This window comes from Magnusiomyces paraingens (genome assembly GCF_902498895.1).
Source record: "Magnusiomyces paraingens strain CBS 517.90 genome assembly, contig: contig1, whole genome shotgun sequence".
Taxonomy (NCBI): Eukaryota; Fungi; Ascomycota; class Dipodascomycetes; order Dipodascales; family Dipodascaceae; genus Magnusiomyces; species Magnusiomyces paraingens.
Window position 1 is genome coordinate 942,501 of NW_022474067.1, and position 22,987 is coordinate 965,487.

General features: G+C 38.7%; 8 protein-coding genes across 8 annotated transcripts; 3 read left to right on the forward strand and 5 right to left on the reverse strand.

Annotated features, from left to right (window-relative positions):
• Positions 1 to 7,385: 7,385 nt before the first annotated feature.
• On the forward strand, positions 7,386 to 8,474 carry SAPINGB_P000308 (uncharacterized protein; the record flags this gene model as incomplete). Its single annotated transcript, XM_031995032.1, has 1 exon — positions 7,386 to 8,474. The coding sequence occupies one exon, from the start codon at positions 7,386 to 7,388 to the stop codon at positions 8,472 to 8,474; it is 1,089 nt and encodes a 362-aa protein (XP_031850923.1).
• An 802-nt stretch (positions 8,475 to 9,276) lies between these two features.
• Positions 9,277 to 11,071, reverse strand: SAPINGB_P000309 (uncharacterized protein; the record flags this gene model as incomplete). The annotated part of the gene is made up of 2 exons (XM_031995033.1): positions 9,277 to 10,879; positions 10,995 to 11,071. The coding sequence occupies 2 exons, from the start codon at positions 11,069 to 11,071 to the stop codon at positions 9,277 to 9,279; spliced, it is 1,680 nt and encodes a 559-aa protein (XP_031850924.1).
• A 2,008-nt stretch (positions 11,072 to 13,079) lies between these two features.
• On the forward strand, positions 13,080 to 15,275 carry SAPINGB_P000310 (uncharacterized protein; the record flags this gene model as incomplete). Its single annotated transcript, XM_031995034.1, has 1 exon — positions 13,080 to 15,275. One exon carries the CDS (start codon positions 13,080 to 13,082, stop codon positions 15,273 to 15,275), a length of 2,196 nt encoding a protein of 731 aa, XP_031850925.1.
• A 326-nt stretch (positions 15,276 to 15,601) lies between these two features.
• On the reverse strand, positions 15,602 to 17,249 carry SAPINGB_P000311 (uncharacterized protein; the record flags this gene model as incomplete). Its single annotated transcript, XM_031995035.1, has 2 exons — positions 15,602 to 17,124; positions 17,219 to 17,249. The coding sequence occupies 2 exons, from the start codon at positions 17,247 to 17,249 to the stop codon at positions 15,602 to 15,604; spliced, it is 1,554 nt and encodes a 517-aa protein (XP_031850926.1).
• Positions 17,250 to 18,026: 777 nt separating this feature from the next.
• SAPINGB_P000312 (uncharacterized protein) lies at positions 18,027 to 19,403 on the forward strand (the record flags this gene model as incomplete). The annotated part of the gene is made up of 1 exon (XM_031995036.1): positions 18,027 to 19,403. The coding sequence occupies one exon, from the start codon at positions 18,027 to 18,029 to the stop codon at positions 19,401 to 19,403; it is 1,377 nt and encodes a 458-aa protein (XP_031850927.1).
• Positions 19,404 to 19,439: 36 nt separating this feature from the next.
• Positions 19,440 to 20,429, reverse strand: SAPINGB_P000313 (uncharacterized protein; the record flags this gene model as incomplete). Its single annotated transcript, XM_031995037.1, has 1 exon — positions 19,440 to 20,429. The coding sequence occupies one exon, from the start codon at positions 20,427 to 20,429 to the stop codon at positions 19,440 to 19,442; it is 990 nt and encodes a 329-aa protein (XP_031850928.1).
• A 388-nt stretch (positions 20,430 to 20,817) lies between these two features.
• On the reverse strand, positions 20,818 to 21,957 carry SAPINGB_P000314 (uncharacterized protein; the record flags this gene model as incomplete). The annotated part of the gene is made up of 1 exon (XM_031995038.1): positions 20,818 to 21,957. The coding sequence occupies one exon, from the start codon at positions 21,955 to 21,957 to the stop codon at positions 20,818 to 20,820; it is 1,140 nt and encodes a 379-aa protein (XP_031850929.1).
• A 245-nt stretch (positions 21,958 to 22,202) lies between these two features.
• Positions 22,203 to 22,940, reverse strand: SAPINGB_P000315 (uncharacterized protein; the record flags this gene model as incomplete). Its single annotated transcript, XM_031995039.1, has 1 exon — positions 22,203 to 22,940. One exon carries the CDS (start codon positions 22,938 to 22,940, stop codon positions 22,203 to 22,205), a length of 738 nt encoding a protein of 245 aa, XP_031850930.1.
• Positions 22,941 to 22,987: the final 47 nt, after the last annotated feature.

Consider the following 22,987-nt stretch of genomic DNA (forward strand, 5'->3'; position numbering starts at 1 on the left):
ATGTTTTGCATCATTTCCAACTTCTGGATTTTTCCTTTCAAGATTTTATAATGCCAAATTTCTAAGCCATATTCAACAATTGGTTTCACGCAAGCAATCTAACGTGATCTGACTGCAGGTACCCGCATTTCGTTTGTTTGTTTGTTTTTATTCAAGAGTTATAGAATTGTTTAACATCAGCATCTGCGCTATCCTTTTTATTGTACTATGTGATTTGCCGGTTTTCATTTGTACCTTTTTAATACGGGTGGTTTCTGTTTTGTGCGTCTCCGGTAGCCCAGAAGATGGGCCCTGATGCCAGCTTACGAGGAACAGGGAGAACCAGTCTGTCGGTCCCAAAACCTTCCCAACCCATTTCCACTTATCTTCACGGACGCATGTGTATTTCTTTATCTCTTCCGCCAGAGATACGGCCCGCAATCACCTGCAGGCTATTTAGACTGTATGGGAAAGTCGGCATTCCTGTAACCAGGGTAGCCTGTGGTTTTCAGCCTAGGTGTATACTCTCGTAAACATCCTCAGGAAAAGGGTGTATTCTGGGAATTGAACGCAGTATCTTCCGCTGTCGAGTGAACGTGTTACCCTTTACATCCCCTCATTTCATTTAAAAATTTTTTTTTTTTTTTTTTTTATTCAAGGGTTATAGAACTATATAACATCAGCATCTGCGCTATCCTTTTATTTTTCTGACTATGTGACTTGCCGGTTTTCATTTGTACCTTTTTAGTACGGGTGGTTTCTGTTCTGTGCGTCTCCGGTAGCCCGGAAGATGGGCCCTGATGCCAGCTTACGAGGAACAGGGAGAACCAGTCTGTCGGTCCCAAAACCTTCCCAACCCATTTCCACTTATCTTCACGGACGCCCATGTATTTCTTAATCTCTTCCGCCAGAGATACGGCATTTCATTTAAAAAAAATAACGATTAGTCATTATACTGTTTTTAACTGAAGTATTATAAATTCAATACAAAAATTATACATTTATGTAATGGAGTTATCGTATGAGAGTAAAGTCGGATTGTCCAAAGAAAGAACCAAGCTAATAGTTTAATATAAAACTTATTGTATTGATGTAAATATCTTTTTAGATACTGATAAAACTTATGGAAATATATTACTATATATATTCAAGCGATTCTCTTTAATAATTCCTTCTTAATCACTTCTTAATCTTTAATCTAAATTAATGTATTTATCCTCAAATATTTATCGATAATTATTATCTCGATCGATTGCATTTTTGTTCTTTAAAGTGTTTATAGTTATTTATCTCGATCGCTTAATTGCTTGTTTCTTTTGTTTGTTTGTTTGTTTTTATTCAAGGGTTATAGAATTATATAACATCAGCATCTGCGCTATCCTTCTTGTCCATACTATATATTTTTTCATTTTAATAATAAACTTTTAATTTTGGCTTCAACATTGCATCTCCAACAGCCCGAAAATAAGTCCTGATGCCAGCTTACGAGGAACAGGGGGTTAAAATAACCAAACCTTCCCAACCTATCTCCACTTGTCTTCATCAACGCTGTAATTGTATTTCTTAATCCCTCCAAGCAGAGATAAAGCTTACAATCTCTTGTAAGCCAGTTAAACTGTTTAAGAGAGTCGACATGTCCATCTCTGGAGATATCCGTTTCAGTCCTTTTCTTTCCTCTTCAAGCAAAGGACATTCAACTAAAATGTGATGAACTGTTTCCAGCTCTCCACATTTGCAGTTGTAACTATCCTTTTCAATTCCAAACTTTTTAAACCATGCGCCAAAGTTGCCATGGCCTGTGCGAAATTGAGTAATATTACTCAAGATCCTTCGACTATCTTTCTTCATGATCACTCCCGTAACCATTTTGGAAAGATTATCAGTACATTTCGACTCCACTGTGATATTATGATACCACAGATCCTTACTGCTGTTCCAATACATTTCTTGCCATTCTTCCATTGCTTGTTTCTTCAAAATTCCAATCGTCTGATTTTGTTGTTGTTTCAGTGTAAGAGGTTCAACCCTCTTGCATTTTCGTTTTTCATCCTTTTTATTCATATAGTCTCTATCATCTTTCGCCAACATGTAAAGCGTGGTTAGCTTTGCAATTGGAGATTTCTCAATCAATGTTAACAAATGACCATTAATAGGATTAGTTTTGCTAATATTTAGGTGTAGCTTGTTTCTTTTATCCGGTTGATCGCTTGTATGTTAGTTTATCCGGTCGATGGATTGCATGTTGATCTTTTACAATTTAAAGTCACGTGGGCGTCTGGTGTAGTTGGCTATCACGTTCGCTTAGCATGCGAAAGGTCCCCGGTTCAACTCCGGTGTCGTCCATTTAATTCTATTTTTTTTTTTTACTGAAGTAATTTTTTTTGTCTACTAATTGAATAGGCATGAAGTAATACTGCATTATTATTCTTAATTACTATACAATATTCTACCCCGATCTGTCATAGAAGTGAACTCAAAAAAAAAAAAAAAAAAAAAAAAAAAATAATATTTATATAGGTTGAGTATTGTTTGAAAAAGATAACGATCGCGGAACTTCTTTTAACATACAATGCTGTTTTTTCTAGATTAACTTTAAAATGGCCAAACGGCTAAGTTGAAGTTCTTCTTGTACTTCAAAGGTGGTCTAAAACCCGATCCAACTCCGAAGCTCCCTGATTATTCTCCAATTATCATAATGAAAATAATACATGAGTAACAAGTGTTAACTATAAATGCACTGATGGTAATAAAGATAATATTATTGATGTTGGGAAGTGTTTTGATGCTGACGTCGAAGCTTAAGCTTATACTAATGTTAATACTAATGCTGATGCCCTGTGTTTTTTTAAATAATGATACTTGTTTCAACGCAAACTTTATCTACTATTAATATTAATATTAATTGAATATTCAACATGAAATTATACAGCATATGTTTTATTGATAAGCATTTCAAAAACAAAGATAATGTATAAATAGCTTGAAATCTGACAATATTAAATCGAGATTAATTAAAAAAAGAATAATTATAAGAGAGCAAGCAACAACAGAAAAAAGTATCAAAACAGAAAAAAAAATTGTTAAGTTAAGGAAAAAGCGTTAGAATATCAGGTTTGGAGTTAAATAAATTTAAAGTCACTGAAAAGTCTTTCTTTCTGAATTAAAATTGTTTAATGTCAAATTTATTTTACTCTTTAACGTTAAAATAATATTTTGAATGTCAAAGTTTTTTTTACAATTTATTTTGCTTAAATTTTAATTTTATTGTAAATTTTTAAGCATAATTGTTTGTTTGTTTTTATTCATTTTTAAGCAAAAATAAAGAAATTTGTTTGTTTGTTTGTTTGTTTTTATTCAAGGGTTATAGAACTATATAACATCAGCATCTGCGCTATCCTTTTATTGTCTGACTATGTGACTTGCCGGTTTTCATTTGTACCTTTTTAGTACGGGTGGTTTCTGTTCTGTGCGTCTCCGGTAGCCCGGAAGATGGGCCCTGATGCCAGCTTACGAGAAACAGGGAGAACCAGTCTGTCGGTCCCAAAACCTTCCCAACCCATTTCCACTTATCTTCACGGACGCCCATGTATTTCTTAATCTCTTCCGTCAGAGATACGGCCCGCAATCACCTGCAGGCTATTTAGACTGTACGGAAGAGTCGGCATTCCTGTAACCAGGGTAGCCTATGGTTTTCAGTCTAGGTGTATACTCCCGTACACATCCTCAGGAAAAGGGGGTATTCTGGAAATCGAACCCAGTATCTTCCGCTATCGAGCAAACGTGTTACCCTTTACACCATCTAGCCCTTTCCCCTTATAAAGAAATTTTATAAAAATGATTAAATTTAAAAATAATAAAATGCCTTTATATTATCTTAAAAACTTTTTTTTATATTCCGATATAGTGTAATGGTTATCACCTCACGCTCTCACCGTGGAAATCGGGGTTCGATTCCCCGTGTCGGAGGATAACTTTTTGTGTCAATCTTTTTTCTTGAGTTGATCTTATAAAATTTGCTAGCTTGGTGAAATTCTGATGTTTTCAAAGTCGCTCTATTCAAAAACTGTTATCTTTCAAATTAAAGTTCAACGCAGTTTGAAACCTTTTTTTTTCTTTTTAAACACATGAACGGGTTCTCAGTTCTTTAGGTAGAGTGCACAATTCCCCTAGTTAACCTTTTTCCAAAGATAGCTAATAACCAAAATAAGAATAATTCCTACAGAAATTGTAAATGAGGGAACTGTTTTTCAAAATATGCTAAATTGGTTTGTAAGCATATTTCTTAATTTTTTAATAAAGAGTTCAGCCATCTCGCTTAATACGTAGTTTAAACATGTTATTCCCAAAATGGAAAATGTTTAATGCTCTACTTAACTTGATTCTTATCTTAATGTTAAGCGATAGAATCAATAAGAAATTAAAAAAAATAAAAAAGTTCAATTTTAAAATATTATTTTTTAAATTAATATTAAAAAACCTTTCATAGTAGACTCAAAGTACTTTGCCATAATTGGAAAATCATTTTCAAGGAAATAATTACATTTTACCCAAACATTTTAGCACCCTTTGGTGCATCCACTTTTGCCTGACTTGCCATTGCCATTGCCATTGCCACTGCCACCGGGAATACCAGATGTACCACCAGTTCCACCACCAAAAACAATAGTACCACCGCCAGTGTTGCCAATAGTTGTGGTTATTAACACTTCTGTCCGAAAGCATGTAAATAATATCAGTGCTTTTTTGTAAAGAAAATGAAATTTAAAGTCCAAAACTAAGTGAAACAATAAACCTCGTTCCGTTCAATAGTAATTTTTTTCAAAGGTTTGATGTTTAATGGGGAAAAAATGCCATTCTGAGAAGTCTATTATATCAGAAAAACCTAAGTAACAATTATTTTTTATAGTATTAGTGATTAAATGAAATTTAATTCAGCTTAAAATACAAGAGAAATTAGAATATTTTAATAATATTTAATTATATAATGAAAAAAAAAAAAAAAAAAAACAGAAAGTCTTGGTAAACACAAAAGTTCCACTCAATCACGAGCTGCTCTTAGACATCTGAAAATTTGAAAAACAATAAGAAAAAAAAAGGTTACGATCTTAAACAGTAAAAATTTTCTGACACAGTTGAGTTCAATATTACTCAGATATGTTTAAAACTAAGAACATTAAAAAAATTTAGATCATAAATTAACACTTAAAATAAAAATAAAAAAATTGACTCTAACTCTTAAATTATTTCCCACAATCTAGAACTTGCGGATATAAATGAAAAAAAATTAAAAAAAAGTAAGTTTGTGGTTAATTAACAAAAAGTGAGTTGATATTATTTATTCTAGACTGTATTTATATATTCATCCTATTTACATGCCTCTGATGAGTAATTATCGCAATGCCAATGTTTGTAAATAATTGATCGATCGTTTTTTTATAAGTATTTAAATTATATTTGATAAATTTTTTCGGCTTTTAAAATATATACCTATATTTAGGATTTATATGCTTATAAGCATATAAATCCTATCAATTAATCAACGTGGAATATCTTCAGTTGTATAATGAGAACCAATACAGTCCTATGAATATTTTGTGTTTAAAGGAAAGTATTAAATCTCAAAAAATATTGGTTATATGAATATAAAAACTTTAAATTGATATTATAACTAATTAGTTATGAAATTTCAAAAAGTACTTTAAGTATTGCTTGAAATTTTTTAACAAACTGCAATTTCAGTCATTCATCCGAAACTTTAGACTTGACATATTGCTAATAAACTGAGTCCAAAGCTCAACTGAGATATGAGCTATAAAACTTTTTAGATAAGTACAAAACTAAATTTATCTTTTGGCAAATTTCCTTCAATGAGATAAACCATAGTAATGGACATGTGGTTGGATGAATATTTCAAATAATCATTGGACAAATGCAATTTTATAAAAAGAAACTCTGATAAATATCCCAAGGTTCTAGTAAAGATTGAACATAGAATCTATCAAAAATCAAGTTATTTTTACAAAACGCTTAGGAATTTTTTTAGTTCTAAAATTTATTGTACAATTTGGCAAAACTTCTATACTGGAAAGGAAATTGAAAAACAAAATCTCGTTTATATATAGGATCAGAAAGTTCTTTTAAAAATTTTCAAAACAATGAGGTGCATACTTTCTTATACTAAGATAAAATTAAAGCCACAATTTTCAAACTCTCAAATTTTTAAAAATATGCAAAAACTTATATTGTAATATTAATTTTGGTTGCAAAGTTGAAGTATACCGGTTGTTTAAGGTTCTTAGGCTGTAATGCTAACTTCAAATAAGAAATTGTAAAAATATTACCCTAACCCTAATGGAATGATCTATTATTTCAAAATAGTCCATAGATATCTTTCAAATATATTGATTTAATATTTTAAATACTATATTTTGCATAATAGTAAAATAAAGATTTTAAAACTTTTATAATTACACAAGGGCAAGGGTAACAAATAACCCACCTTAGAAAAAAAAATTTCCTACTAAGGACTAGTTTTTCAGCAGATTGGGTGCAAAATCTCCTGTAAAACTCGTGGAATTGTTGTTTCTCCAGAAATTTTTTTTAAAAAAATAAGAAACACATAAAAGGATATAATATTGGCGTCTAAAAATTTTTTTTATATTAAAAAATCTAGACTTATAGACAGGGTTCCCTTGCCCATCGTAAGCTGGCATCAGAGCCTATCTCCCCGTTTGTTCGGGGCGCTCAGACGTCTGGGTCGACCGAAATAACATACGTATGTATACTGAAAAGACACACTAATTAGGGAATTTCAAGGATAGTGTAGGTGTTATAAAAATTTAATAGTTTGTGTAGAGACAACCAAACAAACAATTAAAATGCCAATTAACTTAACAGCAGCAAGTTTCAATGTCTCGTAATGTCAAGTTTCATTATGCCGCAACAGGCCTAATTTACACACATATTTGATCTTTTCCAGCCATTGAATTTACGTTCCAAAAAAATCAAAAATCAAAAATTAAATCGCATGATAACTTGAGATGTTTGTTTAGTTGTATATTGTGATTTTGTTAAAAGAATGAACAGCAACTAAGCTGCATGAAAAGTAAAAGGGCATAAATTTGTAGTAAGAAAAGAAAAAGAAATGGTTAGTAAGTACTGTGTTGGCATAAAAACAGAAATCATAGAATTCATGGAATTCATGGAAAAGTTTTTAAAGAGATAAAAGAAGGTCAAGAGTGAATGAAAATTTTATATATAATTTTGAATTGTTTTTAAAAATTCTTTTATTTCATTGTTTTTTTTAATTTATTTTCTATTACTTCTTTAATACAACATAATCTTTTCATGAATATTGGAATTATCAGCTTTAAGTCTAAATTAACTTTTACACATATGTATATGTAATGTCTAAACCTATCAAATTAAATGACATTATTTATTTTCCTGATGAGTTTAGGAGCAATGAACTTAGCGAAACGGAGCAAGACGAAAAAATATTGAGAGATGATGAAAAACCGGCTTTAAGTCATACCGACACCAATTTAAATCACTCTGAAAAAACAACAACAGCAACAACAACATTTAATGAAACTCGGTGTGTTTGTGTGCAGCCGACAAATCTTCAGATTTTTGACCGGTCACCTGTTCAAGAAAATGAAAGCTCTAAGACGCCCAAAATAGGTAGGTCTAATGCGTTTCCCCAGTATTCATCTCCATTAGATTCTTCGGAAGCAGTGCTTACAGCTGATGAATCACTAAGAAATGAAGGTTCAGATTCAAATTTGCTAAATAATCGAATGCTACAATTGAGCAATGAGGATGAAAGAAATGTTGAGGGAGAAAATATCAACATAGACTGGGGTGACCGGGTTTTTATGAGAGACGATATTACGGAGGGTTGGTCAATGAGTCAAAATTTTTCAGAACTTGGTAGTATTGAAGAGCAAGTAGAGAATACGGGCAGCCAGGAAGAAGAAGAAAGTAGTGAAGATGGCGAGTCTATTGAATTTGAGGAGACGTTAGACCATGAAGATGTGAATCATGAAGAGAATGAGAATGAATTAATGAGAACAAGAGTTATTGAAAGAGAAACACACCCATGGGATAATGATGGGATGATTTTTGATGTGACTGAAACGGATGCAGAGCAAGATAACCTTCAAATAAATTTAGAACAAATTGATCAGTTGAATAGGCAGACAATTCGTCAATGGTTTGTATTAGAGGGTCAGGAAAATGTGTTAAGGATGCCCGAATCAGAGTCATCCATGTCTGTTAGATCTATGAACTTGTCTTCACAGTATCAGGAGGAGAGTGATGATGAGAATGAAGCTTGGAGAAACAATGGAAATAATAATTGGGGGTATGCAGATGATGAGGAAGAAGAAGAAGTTAATCACGCCAATTATGAAGGAGATATTGATGATTATCAATATGGTGGGGATGCAGAAGATGAAGTTGAAGATTACAATGAAGACAATGAATTGTTTTAAATAATAACTGTGATTGGTATGAATAAAGAAGAAAGAAGAAAATAAAATAGGATTTTTTGCTAAAGAAATGAAATATTCGTCTGCATAATCCAGCTTCAAATCTCCGTTTAGTTTTTGTAACATTGAGTAATTAGTTATATATATAGTTTCTAAAATATTTTAAATAATTGAGTTTTCATCTAGGCACAACACACTTTAATCAATCACTTTTATAATCATTGCATTCAAAAAAAAAAAACGTCTTTCAAATACAAGAACATTTTAATCCCCTAATGTTTTTTTTGATAACACTTTTAAAAAATAAAATTTCAGTACTTTCATCTCAAACTTTTTTTTTTTTTCTTTGAAAAATCCTTTTTGCTACACCGGCTATTCGCGCTTTTGACAAAATTAGGTCTCTAATCTTGTTGATGATTTACTTACTGGCATGAGAGAGAATTGAAAAATCCCGTCATGATGGAATGAAAAAAATTAATCACCGGTATTTCCGCGGCACATTCCGAAGGCGTTTGTAGAATTGGGTGAATCCGATCTAAAAAAAAAAGTATAAATACCACCCATTCTCCTTCTAATTTTTTTTTACAAAAAAAACTCCTTTTTTTTCTTTTTTAAATACCCCTGATACCATTTCAGTATTCCCTTGGAAAGTTTTAATGTTCATGTAAATTATTATTTCAAAAAGCTTTTTGTATTTAATTTTTGGTTATCTAAACGTCTATCATTAAAAATATTTTATTTTAAAAAAAAATTCCCATCTACCAAAACTTTTCCCTCTTTGTTCTTCCAAAATTCCAATATTCTTTTAAACGACAATGTCTCCGTGATTGAAGAGACCAATGTCAACCTCAGCTTTGGGATCCTCAAGAATAGAAGCAATGCCGTGGCGTTCCTGCTCCTTGAGACGCTGGTTTTGGCCACGAATAGCTTCCAAGTAGTCGAGGTAAGACTGCTCAACACCAGTAATATATGTGCCGGTGAAGACGCCGACCTCGAATTCATCAATCTTGGGGATACCAGCTTCTTCGTCACCAGGGGAAGAGCAGGCACCAACAAGATCATCAAGAGTTTGATAGTAGACGGCGTCTGCGCCAATGGCTTTTGAAATTTCCTCCTCAGTCTTGTTGTAAGCAACAAGAGCCTTTGTGTCAGCCAGGTCAATACCATAAATGTGGTTGTGACGAATAGGAGGAGCGCACGAGGCAAAGTAGACTTTCTTTGCACCAGCCTCACGTGCCATTTGCACAATCTCCTTAGAGGTAGTGCCACGAACGATGGAGTCGTCTACAAGCAAGACATTTTGGCCGGAAAACTCAAGAGCCATGGCATTGAGTTTGCGGCGAACAGAAGAGCGACGCTCAGTTTGGTTGGGCATAATGAAGGTGCGGCCAACATATCTGTTTTTGACAAAGCCTTCACGGAATGGGATCCCCAGACGAACAGCACACTCAAGAGCAGAGGTGCGAGAGGTATCTGGGACAGGAATGACAACATCGATTTCCTTGGCCATTTCATGTCGGGACTTGAAACGGTTGATGATGTTTGTTGCTAGACGGTCACCCATGGCAAGACGGCTGCGGTAGACACTGATGCCATCCATGACAGAATCTGGGCGAGCAAAGTAAACGTACTCGAAAATATCTGGTGTGTAAGAAAGCTGTGGGACGACCTGGCGAATAACAGGCTCCATTGTACCCTTGGGGATGATGATTGCTTGTCCAGGCTTGACATCAAACCATTCCTTGAAGCCAAGAGTTTGAAGAACAACGCTTTCAGAAGAAAACATGTAGTCTTTTGTACCGTCGGCATTGGTTCGGATGCCCATGACGAGGGGTCTGATACCGTTAGGGTCACGGAAACCGAGAATGCCATAGCCAGCAATCATTGCGACACAAGCGTAGGCACCACGGACACGCTCGTAGACTCCGCCAAGAGCATGGAAAATGTCCTCGTCATTGACACGAGACTTGTTTGTGTTTTGAAGTTCAGCGGCAAAAACGTTTAACAGGAGTTCCGAATCCGAGTCAGTGTTAATGTGGCGGTGGACTTCTTCGTCGAGGTAAGCCCTTAAAGCTGGGGCATTAACAAGGTTACCATTGTGGGAGAGTGCAATGCCGTATGGAGAGTTGACGTAAAATGGTTGGGCTTCAGAGTTTGCAAAAGAGCCAGCCGTTGGGTAGCGAAGATGGCCAATGCCCATGTTTCCAGCGAGAAGGGAGATGCGAGCCTGTGTGAATACATCACGGGCCATGCCGTTACCCTTGCATTGGTAGAAACGGCCGCGGGGGCCACAAGTAACAATACCAGCAGCATCCTGACCACGGTGCTGGAGAAAGTGTGTTCCTTCGAGGAGTTCACCAGAGGCGGTGCCGTTGGGGTTTGAGAGAAGTAAACCTAAGATTCCGCACCTAGAATGTGGGGTTAGCAAAATATTGATTAAAAGAAAAATGAAAAAAAGGAGGTTTCATAATAATAATAGTCAGAACGTATTTGTTTCCAATCATCAAGATTCGGAAGTCTAACGGTATAAAAGAAATACAAAAAGTCATCATGTAAAAACTAAGGTGTATGAGAGAAGAAAAGATGGGAAGAACGTACATATTTGAGGGTATTTATGTGTATATATTAGTCGAAAACTGGTGGTTTTAATGGGTTGAAGATTAAGATGTTTTAAATCTCAGAATAGTTAAGTAAAGAGAAAGTTGTGTGGGAAGGAAAAGAGATTCTTTTAAATTTTTTGAGGGTTTTAAAAAAAAATTTTTTTTTTACAAGACACACAAAAAAACAAAAGATAAGCCAGAGAATTCTTAAATATATATTAAATATATATATTTATCTGAGCCAAACAGAAGATGAATGAAAAAAGATGAGAACAGAAGATGGAGATTGCATTCTGACTGTAAAAAAAAAAAAAAAAAAAAAAATCTGTTAAGAAAAAAAAAGTTTTTCTTGAAAAAAAAAGTTGCGGATTTCCTCGCTTTTTTATAGCAAAATTGGTGATTTACTTTTCAACATGCTCTTCCAAAAAAAAAAAAATTTTTTTTTAAAAAGGTCAACAACCCACATACACACACACACTCACAATCATCGGCTATTGTTACAACTATTATATTACATTTTATTTCATTTATATGGGGATTTTCTATTATATAAAGTAGAGGCAATGGAATGGCGGGGATGCTTTGTTATTTCTTCGTTAAAAAAAAATTTTTTTTTTTTTTCAACAGCTGTTGAATGGAGATTTTCAGATTTGTTTTTTTTTTTTTTCTTGAGTAACTCTGATTTGCCGCCGTCATTTGCCCCATAGAAAAAAAAATTTGAAAAGGTGCGACAAGAAAAAATTTTAAAGTTATGTCATTATGACTAATCAACGCCGCACGGATTAACCAGTCCCGAGTTTGTGATTTGATTTTCAGCCGGCCGGTGAAAAAAAAACTGGTACTTTTCATCACGAGATGCGTACTTCATAGAACAAAAGCTTGATTTTTTTTTTTGCTTGTTGATTTTTCAAAGAGAGAAATCGAGCCGACTAACAGACAAAAGCCACACAGCAACAACAAAAAAAAGAGTCATTTACGGTTATCGGTGGAGTAAAAAACGTGACTCTTATCTTATAGCCCTAATTAGTGGGTAAACAACTAGGGCCTAATAAGATTTCTAATCTTTAAAAAATCAAAGTATGCTTTAAGGGAATCTATTTTGATTGAGTATGCCATGTCTGTCTTTTGGGATAACAGAGCTCATATTCCCAAACCATTGTGCGTTTAATTAGTATTCTAACATTCTAAAAAAGCGTTACTAGATATATTCCTTTCTTCTCATTGGATAATGTTATTCTTATGCAACCTTAATGTTAGTCTTCGGGGTTTCTTTTGTCCATAGTAGAAAATATAGTTAAATAAACCCCAGGGTTTATTGCTTAAGGTTTTGTAATCATGCAAAATTTCCCCTTATAATTATTTTCTTATCTTTGGACGTGGGGTTATCAACTTCATATATTTGGAATCATTAATCATTAATCATGATCACTTGAGTTTATATTTTATTGATATTATTAATATTTATAATATACTTTTAATAAAGTTATTTACTTTTTGCTTTTGTTTTAAAATCGTCCATTTGATATCATAGCAAAGCCCGTAATGGTTTTAGAGTTGAGGGGTAAGAACTCCTTCTAAAGTCTCCATAATCAATCAGTTTATCTGAAGGAAATTCAAAAGATCTTGTGAATTTCATAAAAAAAACCAGTAAAAATTTGTTTTAAATCCAATATTTACAAATCTAATTTTTTTTTTTAAATCTTTTCTAATTCATTCCTTAGAAATCAAGTTTGTTAAATCATAAATACCCCGGATTCTACTTTGCTCTTATCTCTTCCGGTCTCCATTTGTAGACAATATAGACCTTTCTCAAAAAGCTTATCAGCAAGGGCGGCTGTTTTTACATGACAGCAACTCCAAAAAAAAAAAAAAAGAAAGAACCTTAACTAACATCTCAGTGGCTGGTGCACTTTGAAGTTTATCCTCCAATCTGTCAATATAAAAAGCTCACAGAATCTTTTTTCTTCTAACTATTCTTCTCTCTATTGCTTTCATCCCTTTATTAAAAATGCTCCCTCTAAAAGCCACAACCGATAAAATGAAATATCAACCAGCCACAATACCTTATCAACCACCACATTTGCACATCCAAACGGTCCCAAAGATCTGCAAATCTCGGATCTCCCTGCATCCCGTAATAAAAGACAGGCCTGCTTACCGCGCTTACATCAAAACTCGCACTGCTCTAGCCACAACTGCCCTCATAATCATATCTACAGTAACCTTCCTGTCTCTGGTATTCCCCAAACCATCAAATTTCTCCTGGTTCTTAGTACAAGATCCTATAACCCCCTCCTCGTATTCACCTCACCTAGCCTCCATAGACCGCCAACATCTCAACCTGGATCCCTTTGCCATAGATTCCGTAAACTCTTCTCATAACCGCTCTCATGTCTTTTCAAAAGCTGCTGTCTCCTCAGACGTCCCCCAGTGCTCAAACATGGCCACAGATATCCTAAAACAAGGCGGATCTGCTGTAGACGCTGCAGTCACCATGGCACTGTGTCTGGGCTCCATCAACAGCTTTTCCTCTGGTATTGGTGGAGGCGGCTTCATGGTTGTCGCACAAAATGCCAACAAATCGCACACTTTCAACTTTAGAGAACGAGCCCCAGCTGCTGCTCACAAACACATGTTCAATGGTAACGATCCTCTCGCATCCAAAGTAGGCGGTCTTGCCATTGCAATTCCAGGCGAGCTCGCAGGACTTTACGCCGCTTTTGAAAAATACACATCGGGGAAACTTTCCTGGGCTGATCTCGTGCGGCCAGTGGCTGAACTCAACAGAAACGGCTTTGCTATGAGTGAACCTTTGGCACATGCTCTTGCCACTGTGGAGTCAACTTTTGTAAAATCTCCAGAACAGTGGGGGTGGCTCCTCACAGATGCCCCACTCCCCAAAGATGGCCAAACTCCTCCAGACGACGGTTTGGGGAATGACAGTTTGGGGCATGAATACCACCACCACACATCTACTCCGCCCAGTGGCAACTTGCGTGCCAAAGTCTACGGAGAAATTGTTCGCCGCCCATTTCTTGCAAGAACCTTAGACTTGATTGCACAGAACGGGTCTTCAGCAGTTTTTTATGACCCAGAAGGCCCTATCGCACCATACCTTGTAAAAGCTATTGAAAAAGCTGGAGGAATTGCAACGCTATCAGATTTCGCAAACTACTCAGTCGAAATCTCAACCCCGCAACAAACAACACTTGATCTTGGAGACGGGGCTCTCAGAAGAGTCTATACCATGAATAACCCATCTAGTGGTCCTGTTCTATTATTCGGACTCAACGTTATAGAGGAGCTTCACAAAAAATGGGGAAAAACTGGTTCTGCAAATAATCAAGATGTTGATCACTGGGTGGACTTTGAAGATATCGCCACACAACGACTTGTTGAAACAATGAAGTGGATGGGCTCTTCGCGTTCACAGCTCGGCGATTTTGTTGATATTGACAATTCAGCGGCCATTGCACGAATCATTTCCAAACAGTTTTCTCAAGGAATTGCTCAGTCCAATGTCTCAGACACAAAAACTCACCCATGGGAGTACTACGATCCAGCTTATGAATCTGTAGACCCCCACGGTACAACCCACTTTTCCATTATAGACGAAAATGGGCTTGGAGTCGCCATGACCACCACAGTCAATTTATTTTTCGGCGCGCTGGTCGCGGACCCTGTAACTGGAATACTCCTTAACAATGAAATGGACGACTTTTCTGTCCCAGGAACAAGCAACGCGTTCGGTCTTGCACCTTCAATCTACAACTACGTGGCCCCGTTCAAGCGTCCGCTTTCGTCATGCACCCCAACCGTTATTACTGCCTCGCAATCACCCGACGGTACTGATGAGGCCGTGGAGATGATTATTGGCGCATCTGGAGGATCCCGCATTTTGACTACTGTGTTCCAAGCAATTGTCCGCAAACTTTTTTACCGTATTTCACTTGCACAAACTATCCAGTCGTCGCGCATACATCACCAGCTACTTCCGCATGTAGCCGTGCTCGAAGTCGGTGCCCCGGCACATGCCGCACATGCTTTGGCAAACAAAGGTCACAAGGTCATGTTTGGTCCTCCAGGAAGCGTTGCGAATGGACTTTACCACGATGTTTTGAAACGCGAGCAAGGCGCAGAGCATGGTAAAATTAGTGCTGTGGCTGATTGGTGGCGCAAACGTGGCGCACCAGCTGGTTACTGATAAAGTGAAAAAAAAATATTGCCTTTGACAATATGTGTAGATAAATATAACGAATTGATGACCAATTTATAAAAAAAAATGATAAATATTTTTTTTTTAAAAGTACAAAAAAAACAATAACAATAACAATAGGGCTTATACTTTGGAGGGTGAAATAGACCTGAAATTTAAAAACTTTGGATTAACTCTTTTTTTTATTATTCTTTTTTTTTTATCATTTTTATCAAATCTCTTGTTTAAAATCTTTTTTTTTAATATTTTCTTTTTTTTTTCTTTCTGTAAAAATCATTTCCAAGTTCTTTCAGTATTTATTTTCTTTCATTCACTCAAATAATGCTAGAGTAAACCAAAAAGTACTCCTTCTTGACTTTCTCCCAAGTAAATGGATCGAAAAAAATATAAACACCTTGCTCCGCAGTATTGCTCTGCTGCACGGGCTCCGACAACGGGTCCTTGGTCAACCATAAACCCATTTCCTTGTGGAACCGCCAATTACGCGCCTGTAACTCCATTGCTGCCATCTCCTGCATCACATCTCGTGGCATCGTGTAGAAAATGTAAAACAGCGTCTCGTCATGGTACTGCTGGATTTTTTCATGCGCAGCTCCGGTGGGTCGCTCAACCTGGTAACATGGTGGCAAAACGTAAAGAGGTTCCGGCCGCTGTGGGGGAGTTGGTAACGTGGATCCAGGTGCCGCTCCAGAAACTGTTGTCCCCTGGGCAGCAGCAGCAGCAGCTCCTCCTGGAGGTGTCAGCGCTCCAACTGCATCTTCAGACCACGAAGCAGTCAAATATCGTGAAATCTTACCATCCGGTCGGTTACTGGGAAATCCCAGAGTCCCGAGATCACTACCAATTGCAACTGCGGTCTCATCATTGTTTTCCATGCGAATCACGCTCAGCAGACCATTCATGCCAAACTTTTCAATGTCGCTTGGTAACGTTGATATTATCTCGCCGTTCTTACTGCCGGTGGGCTCTGATGCACTAGGGGTGCTCGTGCTTGAATTGCTATCGCTCGTGCTGCTATTGCTTGTACTGTTATTGCTATTGTTATTACTACTATTCGTTGTCGTGCTTGTGCTTGTGCTTGTGCTTGTGCTCTGGGATGGATTTGCCAAAGCCGCTTTGCCGTTGCTTGGCGGCCGCGAGTCACCATTTTTCGGCAGCGCAGGGAAATCGTTACCCCCATTCGACCCCGACCCTGCTGCCGCTGCCGCTGCTGCTCCCGAAGTAATGTCTCCCGACGGCGGTGGTGGGGACATTTTCGAGGAAGTTGCTGCTGCTGTTTGTGCTGTCCCACCAAGCCCTGGAGGTGGACCATTTGACCTACTTGAGTCTGAGGCTGCTGCTGCTGTCGGTTGTGCCGACGAAGATCCAGGCCTACTTGATGCAACTCCAGTTTGAGACCCGTTTTTCGCTCGCGACGCCGCATTCAGGGTATTCCCTCCGTTGGTATTACTAGCAACTCCTAACGCCGGGAAATCCGAAGGATCAAGAGATGCGAGCGGCTGTTGTTGTTGCTGCTGCTGAGCATGCTGCTGGGCTTGTTGTTGCGCTTGCATATATGCAGCTGAGGCATTCCCTGACGCCGCTGCCGTGCTGTAAAATGCGCCTGCGGTCGATGGTGTGCTCGATATACCTGAGCCGGATATGAAGCTGTTGCCGCTACCGCCGCCGTTGACAGCTTGCGCAAAAGTTGTCGTCATGCCCGCACTCGCCGCGCGCGAGGCATACATGGAGGATGAAGAAGAAGAGGATGGCGTAGACAACGAAACTGATGTATATTGTCCTGCCGGAGAGTTTGACGCGCCGGATGCGCTCCATAACGTGGTGCCAGATACATGGCCTGAAAGAAGAAAAAAAGAGGAAGACTATGGTTAGTTTGTTGCTCCCATGGATAAGGCTCAAAAGATAATAGTACAGTAACCACAAATACATACTGAGTTTGCCGTTCTGATTACGAGAGACCATTGGAACAGCAGGATGATTAGTTGTTTGTTTAGAATAGGTTGATGGATTGCACAGAAAGTGATGGTGGTAGTGCGTGCGGGTTCGGAAGTTGCTGGAATGGATGGAAAGGTGTTGTTTGCTGGTACGTTTTGGTGGTGGTGGTGGTGGTGATGATTTCAGTGACGGTTGCAATTTTTCTTTAGTGGTGACAAAAATTTTCAGAGGCCACAAGTAAGAAAAAAAAAATTAAAAAAAATCTAAAACAAGGTTGTAACTGTAACGGGACACTCGGTACAACCGGGACATTAACAGACGAATTAACACAAATGAGACTATAAAAGTATATTTTTTATGAATGAAAGCTTTGGACCTTCGGTACTTTAAAATATATATATATATATTTATATACAAGTTTCAGGTTGAAAAATCTACTTTTCTTGAGAACCGACCTGGTTGCATTATTTTTAGAAACACATTAACGACCGGAGCACAACATGATTACTCAAAATTCAAAGATATCAATATATTTCATACACCCTTCATTAGACCCGACTTCATTCAGTTACTCAAGCTTTCATCCTGGATGGTCTCCGGGCTTCGGTGCTTGCTTTACTCCACAGTTACCCGGCTTATGACTCCATCCCTATCCCGTTTTTTCTAGATCACCACTCTTAAACAGCTCATTTAAATATGACCGGCTCTTTTAACTAAATCCTTTTCTGCTCGCTCGATTCTCATCTTTCCAAGTTCCCACAAAAATTTTTTTCAATTTTCTATCAAATTTTGGCATTTCTATCAATGGCTTCCGTACCTCTTACCCGCCAGGCCGCTCAGGCTCTGGACTCGCAATACCCCTCACACGCCCACCTCTTTGCCATCCCGACCCTCGCATCCCTCGGCTTGACCAAACCAACTTCAGGAACTCAAGACTCGTCTTCTCCATCAATTTATTTTTGCGGAAACTCGCTTGGTCTTATGCCTAAAGCTACACGCGCTGCTGTCGATGCCGAACTCAATGCCTGGGCTGCACGCGGTGTAGTTGCACATTTTCGTCGTAATGACGCGACCGGCGACGGCCTTGAACCCTGGGTCTCCATCGATAAACCTCTGGCTCCACTTTTGGCCGCTGTAGTTGGTGCTGATGGCGAAGATGAGGTTGCTGCCATGAATACCCTTACAGGAAACTTGCATACCCTGCTTGCGGCTTTTTACAAGCCCACACAAGCCCGCTACAAGATCCTATTCGAAGACAAAGCGTTCCCTTCGGACTTGTATGCGTTTCAAGGACAAGCTGAGATGCACGGGTTAAATCCAGAAACAGCGCTTGTTCCGCTCAAGCCCCGAGTTGGCGAGTACACACTGCGCACCGAGGACATTTTGGCCGCCATTGACGAGCACAAAGACTCTCTGGCTGCCGTGGTCTTTTCTGGAATTCAATTCTACACTGGCCAGTACTTTGACATGGAAACAATCACAAGCTACGCTCATGCTGCGTCGCCGGATATTGTTGTGGGATGGGACCTGGCCCATGCCGCCGGCAATGTCGACGTGCGATTGCACGACTGGGGTGTCGACTTTGCATGCTTTTGCTCATACAAGTACTTGAATTCCGGCCCTGGTGGTATCGGTGGTATTTTTGTTCATCGCAAACATGCCAAAGATAAGCGAGCACGTCAGGCAGGCTGGTGGGGTAACAACGAGTCCACTCGTTTTGCTATGCTTCCAGATTTTGATGCTATTCCTGGCGCTCAAGGTTTCCGCATGTCTAACCCTTCGGTATTGAACACTGTTTGTCTTTACGAGTCGCTCAAACTCTTTGAAAAGGCTGGTGGTATTGGTGTCCTGCGTGCTCGCAGCATTAGCATGACTACATTTCTATACAGACTATTAGCCGAGTCCAAGTTTTATGTTCCGGTGACTGAGTTTGACGAAGATAAGAAGCCTTCTTTTACCATCATTACGCCTGAAGATCCTGTGCAACGTGGTGCTCAATTGTCACTGCTTTTTTCGCGTGATACTATGGAGCATGTGTTTGAGGAGCTTGATGCCCGTGGTATCATTGGTGACGAGCGCCGGCCCAGTGTCATTCGTCTGGCGCCCAACCATTTCTACAACACTCATGAAGAAGTCTACCAGGTGGTCAAAGCTTTGAACGAAATTATGAGTGGCTTGTGAAAGTGATGATGATTATAACTAAATAAATATAAATAGTTACTCCTCGGGAAAATGATTATAGAAAACCTCCTTTTGAGATTTGGATAGAGTTTTAGGCAGAACAACCTTGATGCGCACCCGAAGCATCCCACGCTCGAGCTGCTTTTTCCGGTTAGGCATCCCATGGCCATCATGAATAATTTCGTACCCAGTGTCCACCGGCTTGTTATAAGCCACGTAAAACTCCTTGCCACTCAGTAACGTTACTGTTTTGTTAAATCCAACCATGGACTCGCGAAAAGAAATCTCTAGCTCTGTGATCAAATCATTTCCATCACGCACAAATCTCTCATGCCGCCGCTCTGCAATCACAAAAACAACATCTTGGTATTTCCGCAAATGTGCAAGGTAATCGCCGCTCCCAGGGAATGTAATACGCGTCCCTGACTTGTAGCCTGGCTCAATGACAACAAGTATTTCCTTTTCTTCCATCTGTCCGTCTTGCTTTTGCCGCCTCAGTGTTCGCTTCTTGGTGCTTCCTGTACTTAGTTCCTCTAGTGTGCATAACAACGATACCTCAAACTTGTCACCAACTGGCTGGCCAGTTCCTGGAGGCATTGTCAATGGTGATGTCGGGGATGTCGGAGATGTCGGAGACGAAGGTCCATGTGTGTAAAATGCAGTGGGATCCGGCCCCGATGTACGCCTCGAGTTGGTTGAATAAACGGTCTCACTAGCTATATCGTCATCAAGGCTTGGAGACCCTCTAGGGCTTCTTCCATTGTCGGAAGAGATTGTGAAGGTTCTGTTGGAAGAAGAGAAAAATCCAAAAGACCGCGTCCGTGTCTTTCCTTTGTCGTACTCGCGGCGCTTTTCTGGGTTAGACAACAACTGATACGATTCTGTAACTTTACGGTACTCTTTAGCATCGCCTGTACCAGAATTATCAGGGTGGAGCGTAGTTGCTTGCATGCGGTACGCCAATTCAATATCCTCGGCAGTGGCATTCGGTTCCACCCCTAGTCTCTCATAATGAGTTCGAGCCATAATGAATTACTTGTATAATAATATCCGGATGTGTTTGATTTGTGTTTGTCAATATATTGTGACTTGATGGGGCAGAGTAAAAATAATATTAATATCAGTGAGAATAGATTCCGCCAATTGAGTGCTTGAAATGGACGCACGTGGGCACCTGCCAGATCAAGAAGAATTTTGGACTCAAGACCCGTCGTTATTAAGGGTTCCGTAAATGGAGGTTTTTTTAGTATGAATGTCATAGTACCGGGTCTCGGTCCTTAAATACCCCAGATTTAGTTTATCCTTAAATCTCCGATAATAGTGATGATGACGTCGTCGTGTTTCCTAGACTCAACCTTGCTTCTCTCACTTTTTTTTTCTTACTGCCCATTATATGAGAAATTAAAATCCATCTTTAATTGAAATGCTTTTCAATAGCCTTGCGCTGCGCAGGAGTCAGCTCGCTGGGTTTCTTGACTTTAAAATGCACAATCAGATTCCCGCGCAACTCCTCGGTCGTTTGTTGCGCCCGCATAAGTGGCCCGTTGACAAAACCAAGCCCAGGGTACACAACCTTGTGTCCTGTCTGTACCGGAGTGTCTACCTTAACCTTGTGCTTTTTACCACCAGGTAACACAATCTCTCGGTCAATTCCAGTCATGGCAGCTCGCAGAGAAACCACAAAATTCATATGAAGATCGTAGTCCTGGCGTGAAAATATTGCTGTTGGTCCACCATCGTCTTCAGCGCATACAAAAACAAGGTCTTGCCACGTGCCTGTCGCCGAATTATAACTACCAGACTGAGGGAAAGTCACTGTTGTTCCAGACTTAGTACCAGGCTTAATTTCGATACGAAACGGATACTGGGCTATTTGACCTCGGTGGTCGCGTCGTTCAACTTGTTCGATACGCGTGCATCCATTATATACATCTACAATGGAAAGCCTGAGTACCACACGGAACTGTGTATTTGTTGAAGATGTGCTGGTGTTGGTATTTTGATTAGCATTCGGATTGCTAGCTGGCGAATTCTGGCCTGAAGATGTGCTTGATGTGCTTGACCCGCTATGGGAAAATGTTTCTGAGCGACAAAAGGAATTTGGCCGTGGGTCATATGTGCTACCTTCTCCTTGAGAAAAGGTATAACTGTAGCTAGTAGAGCTTCTTGGTGAATCTCCAACATTGGACCCTCTAGGCTCTCTTGAAGTGTTAAATGTATAAGAGTACTGTGTACTTGGTCTTCGAGTTTCTGATGTTGGTACTGTTGGAGTTTCATTATATAAAGGTCTATTATTACTTTCTCGTTCATCATCATTTCCACGAAGAGGGGGTTCAACAATTCGGCCATACAGATCGTAAAGTGCTCGGGTGTCAAGATTGTACAAAGTATGGTATGCATCGCGGATTCGAATAAACTGCTCATGAGAAGACGGATTTGCATTTCTGTCTGGATGATAGATTCGGACTAAATTCTTGTATGCGCGTTTGATGTCATCCTGAGATGCATCAGGATCTAGGTTTAAAATGCTGTAGAGAGCTGTATGCCGAGACATGATATGTCAATATATTTTTTTCTTTGAAAATTGTTGAAATAAAAAAATGAAGTAAGTAAATGTGGTGGAGAAACTAAAAGAGAAAATCCAAGCCGTTCTAAAATTAATGGTTGGTTGCTACTGCTGCTGTACCATACTATAGCTTTTTTTCTAATACTACGAGTATTCAAATATTCAAATATTCACATCCCATAATTCTATTAATAATGCAATACTTCTAATGTCAAACTCTTCAAAACAATCCATCACCTTCGCACACGTCGTTCGACTGTTTTTTGACTCTCAGTATACCACTTGTTGCGCATCTCGTCCACAATCTGCGCCTTTGGTGGCATCATACTCTTGCGGTTTTTCTTCAACACAGCCACATTAACAGGCCCCTTCTTGACCACCTTAATTGTGGATTCTCTTGTTTTAGAAGCTAATTTACTGGTAGTCTCTTTAAATGACTCCTTATTGTTCTTTTTCAGAGATGAGCTCTTGGTCGCCGCATTAAATGTGGTCTTTTTCCCCCGGGGAAGCACCAAGGCCTGCTCATCAATCTCGGCAAGTAAACTGGCATCAAGTAATGCTGTTTCAGCTTTTATTTCTTCTTCCTTTTGTTTCTCTTGAGCCTTAAGCTTTTCAATGTGTGCAGCCTCCTTGGCACTCTGCCGTATCTTGGATTCTTCCTTTTGTTTCCGAAGTTGCTCATCACGTTCTCTGCGCTGCTCACGTTCCTCTAAACGTTGTTTAATGATAAGCTCTTGTTGCTCGCGCTGTTTTCTAGACAGTGTGTTTTTGGCTTGGCTGAATCCTTCTTCCTCAGGGGCTTCATCATCGCTATCTTCTTCCTCTGATTCTTCCTTCTTTTCTTCTTCCTCCTCTACTTGCTTCTTGGTACCAGTTAATATCGATGCATCACCTTCATCGTCGCTTCCAAAGATCTTTTTCTTAGGTTTGTTGATCAGTGAAACTGAAGGTCTTGATGCTAATCGGGCCATTCTTGCAGTATGTGATGGTTTTTGATGGTTTTGTTTATTATTTACTA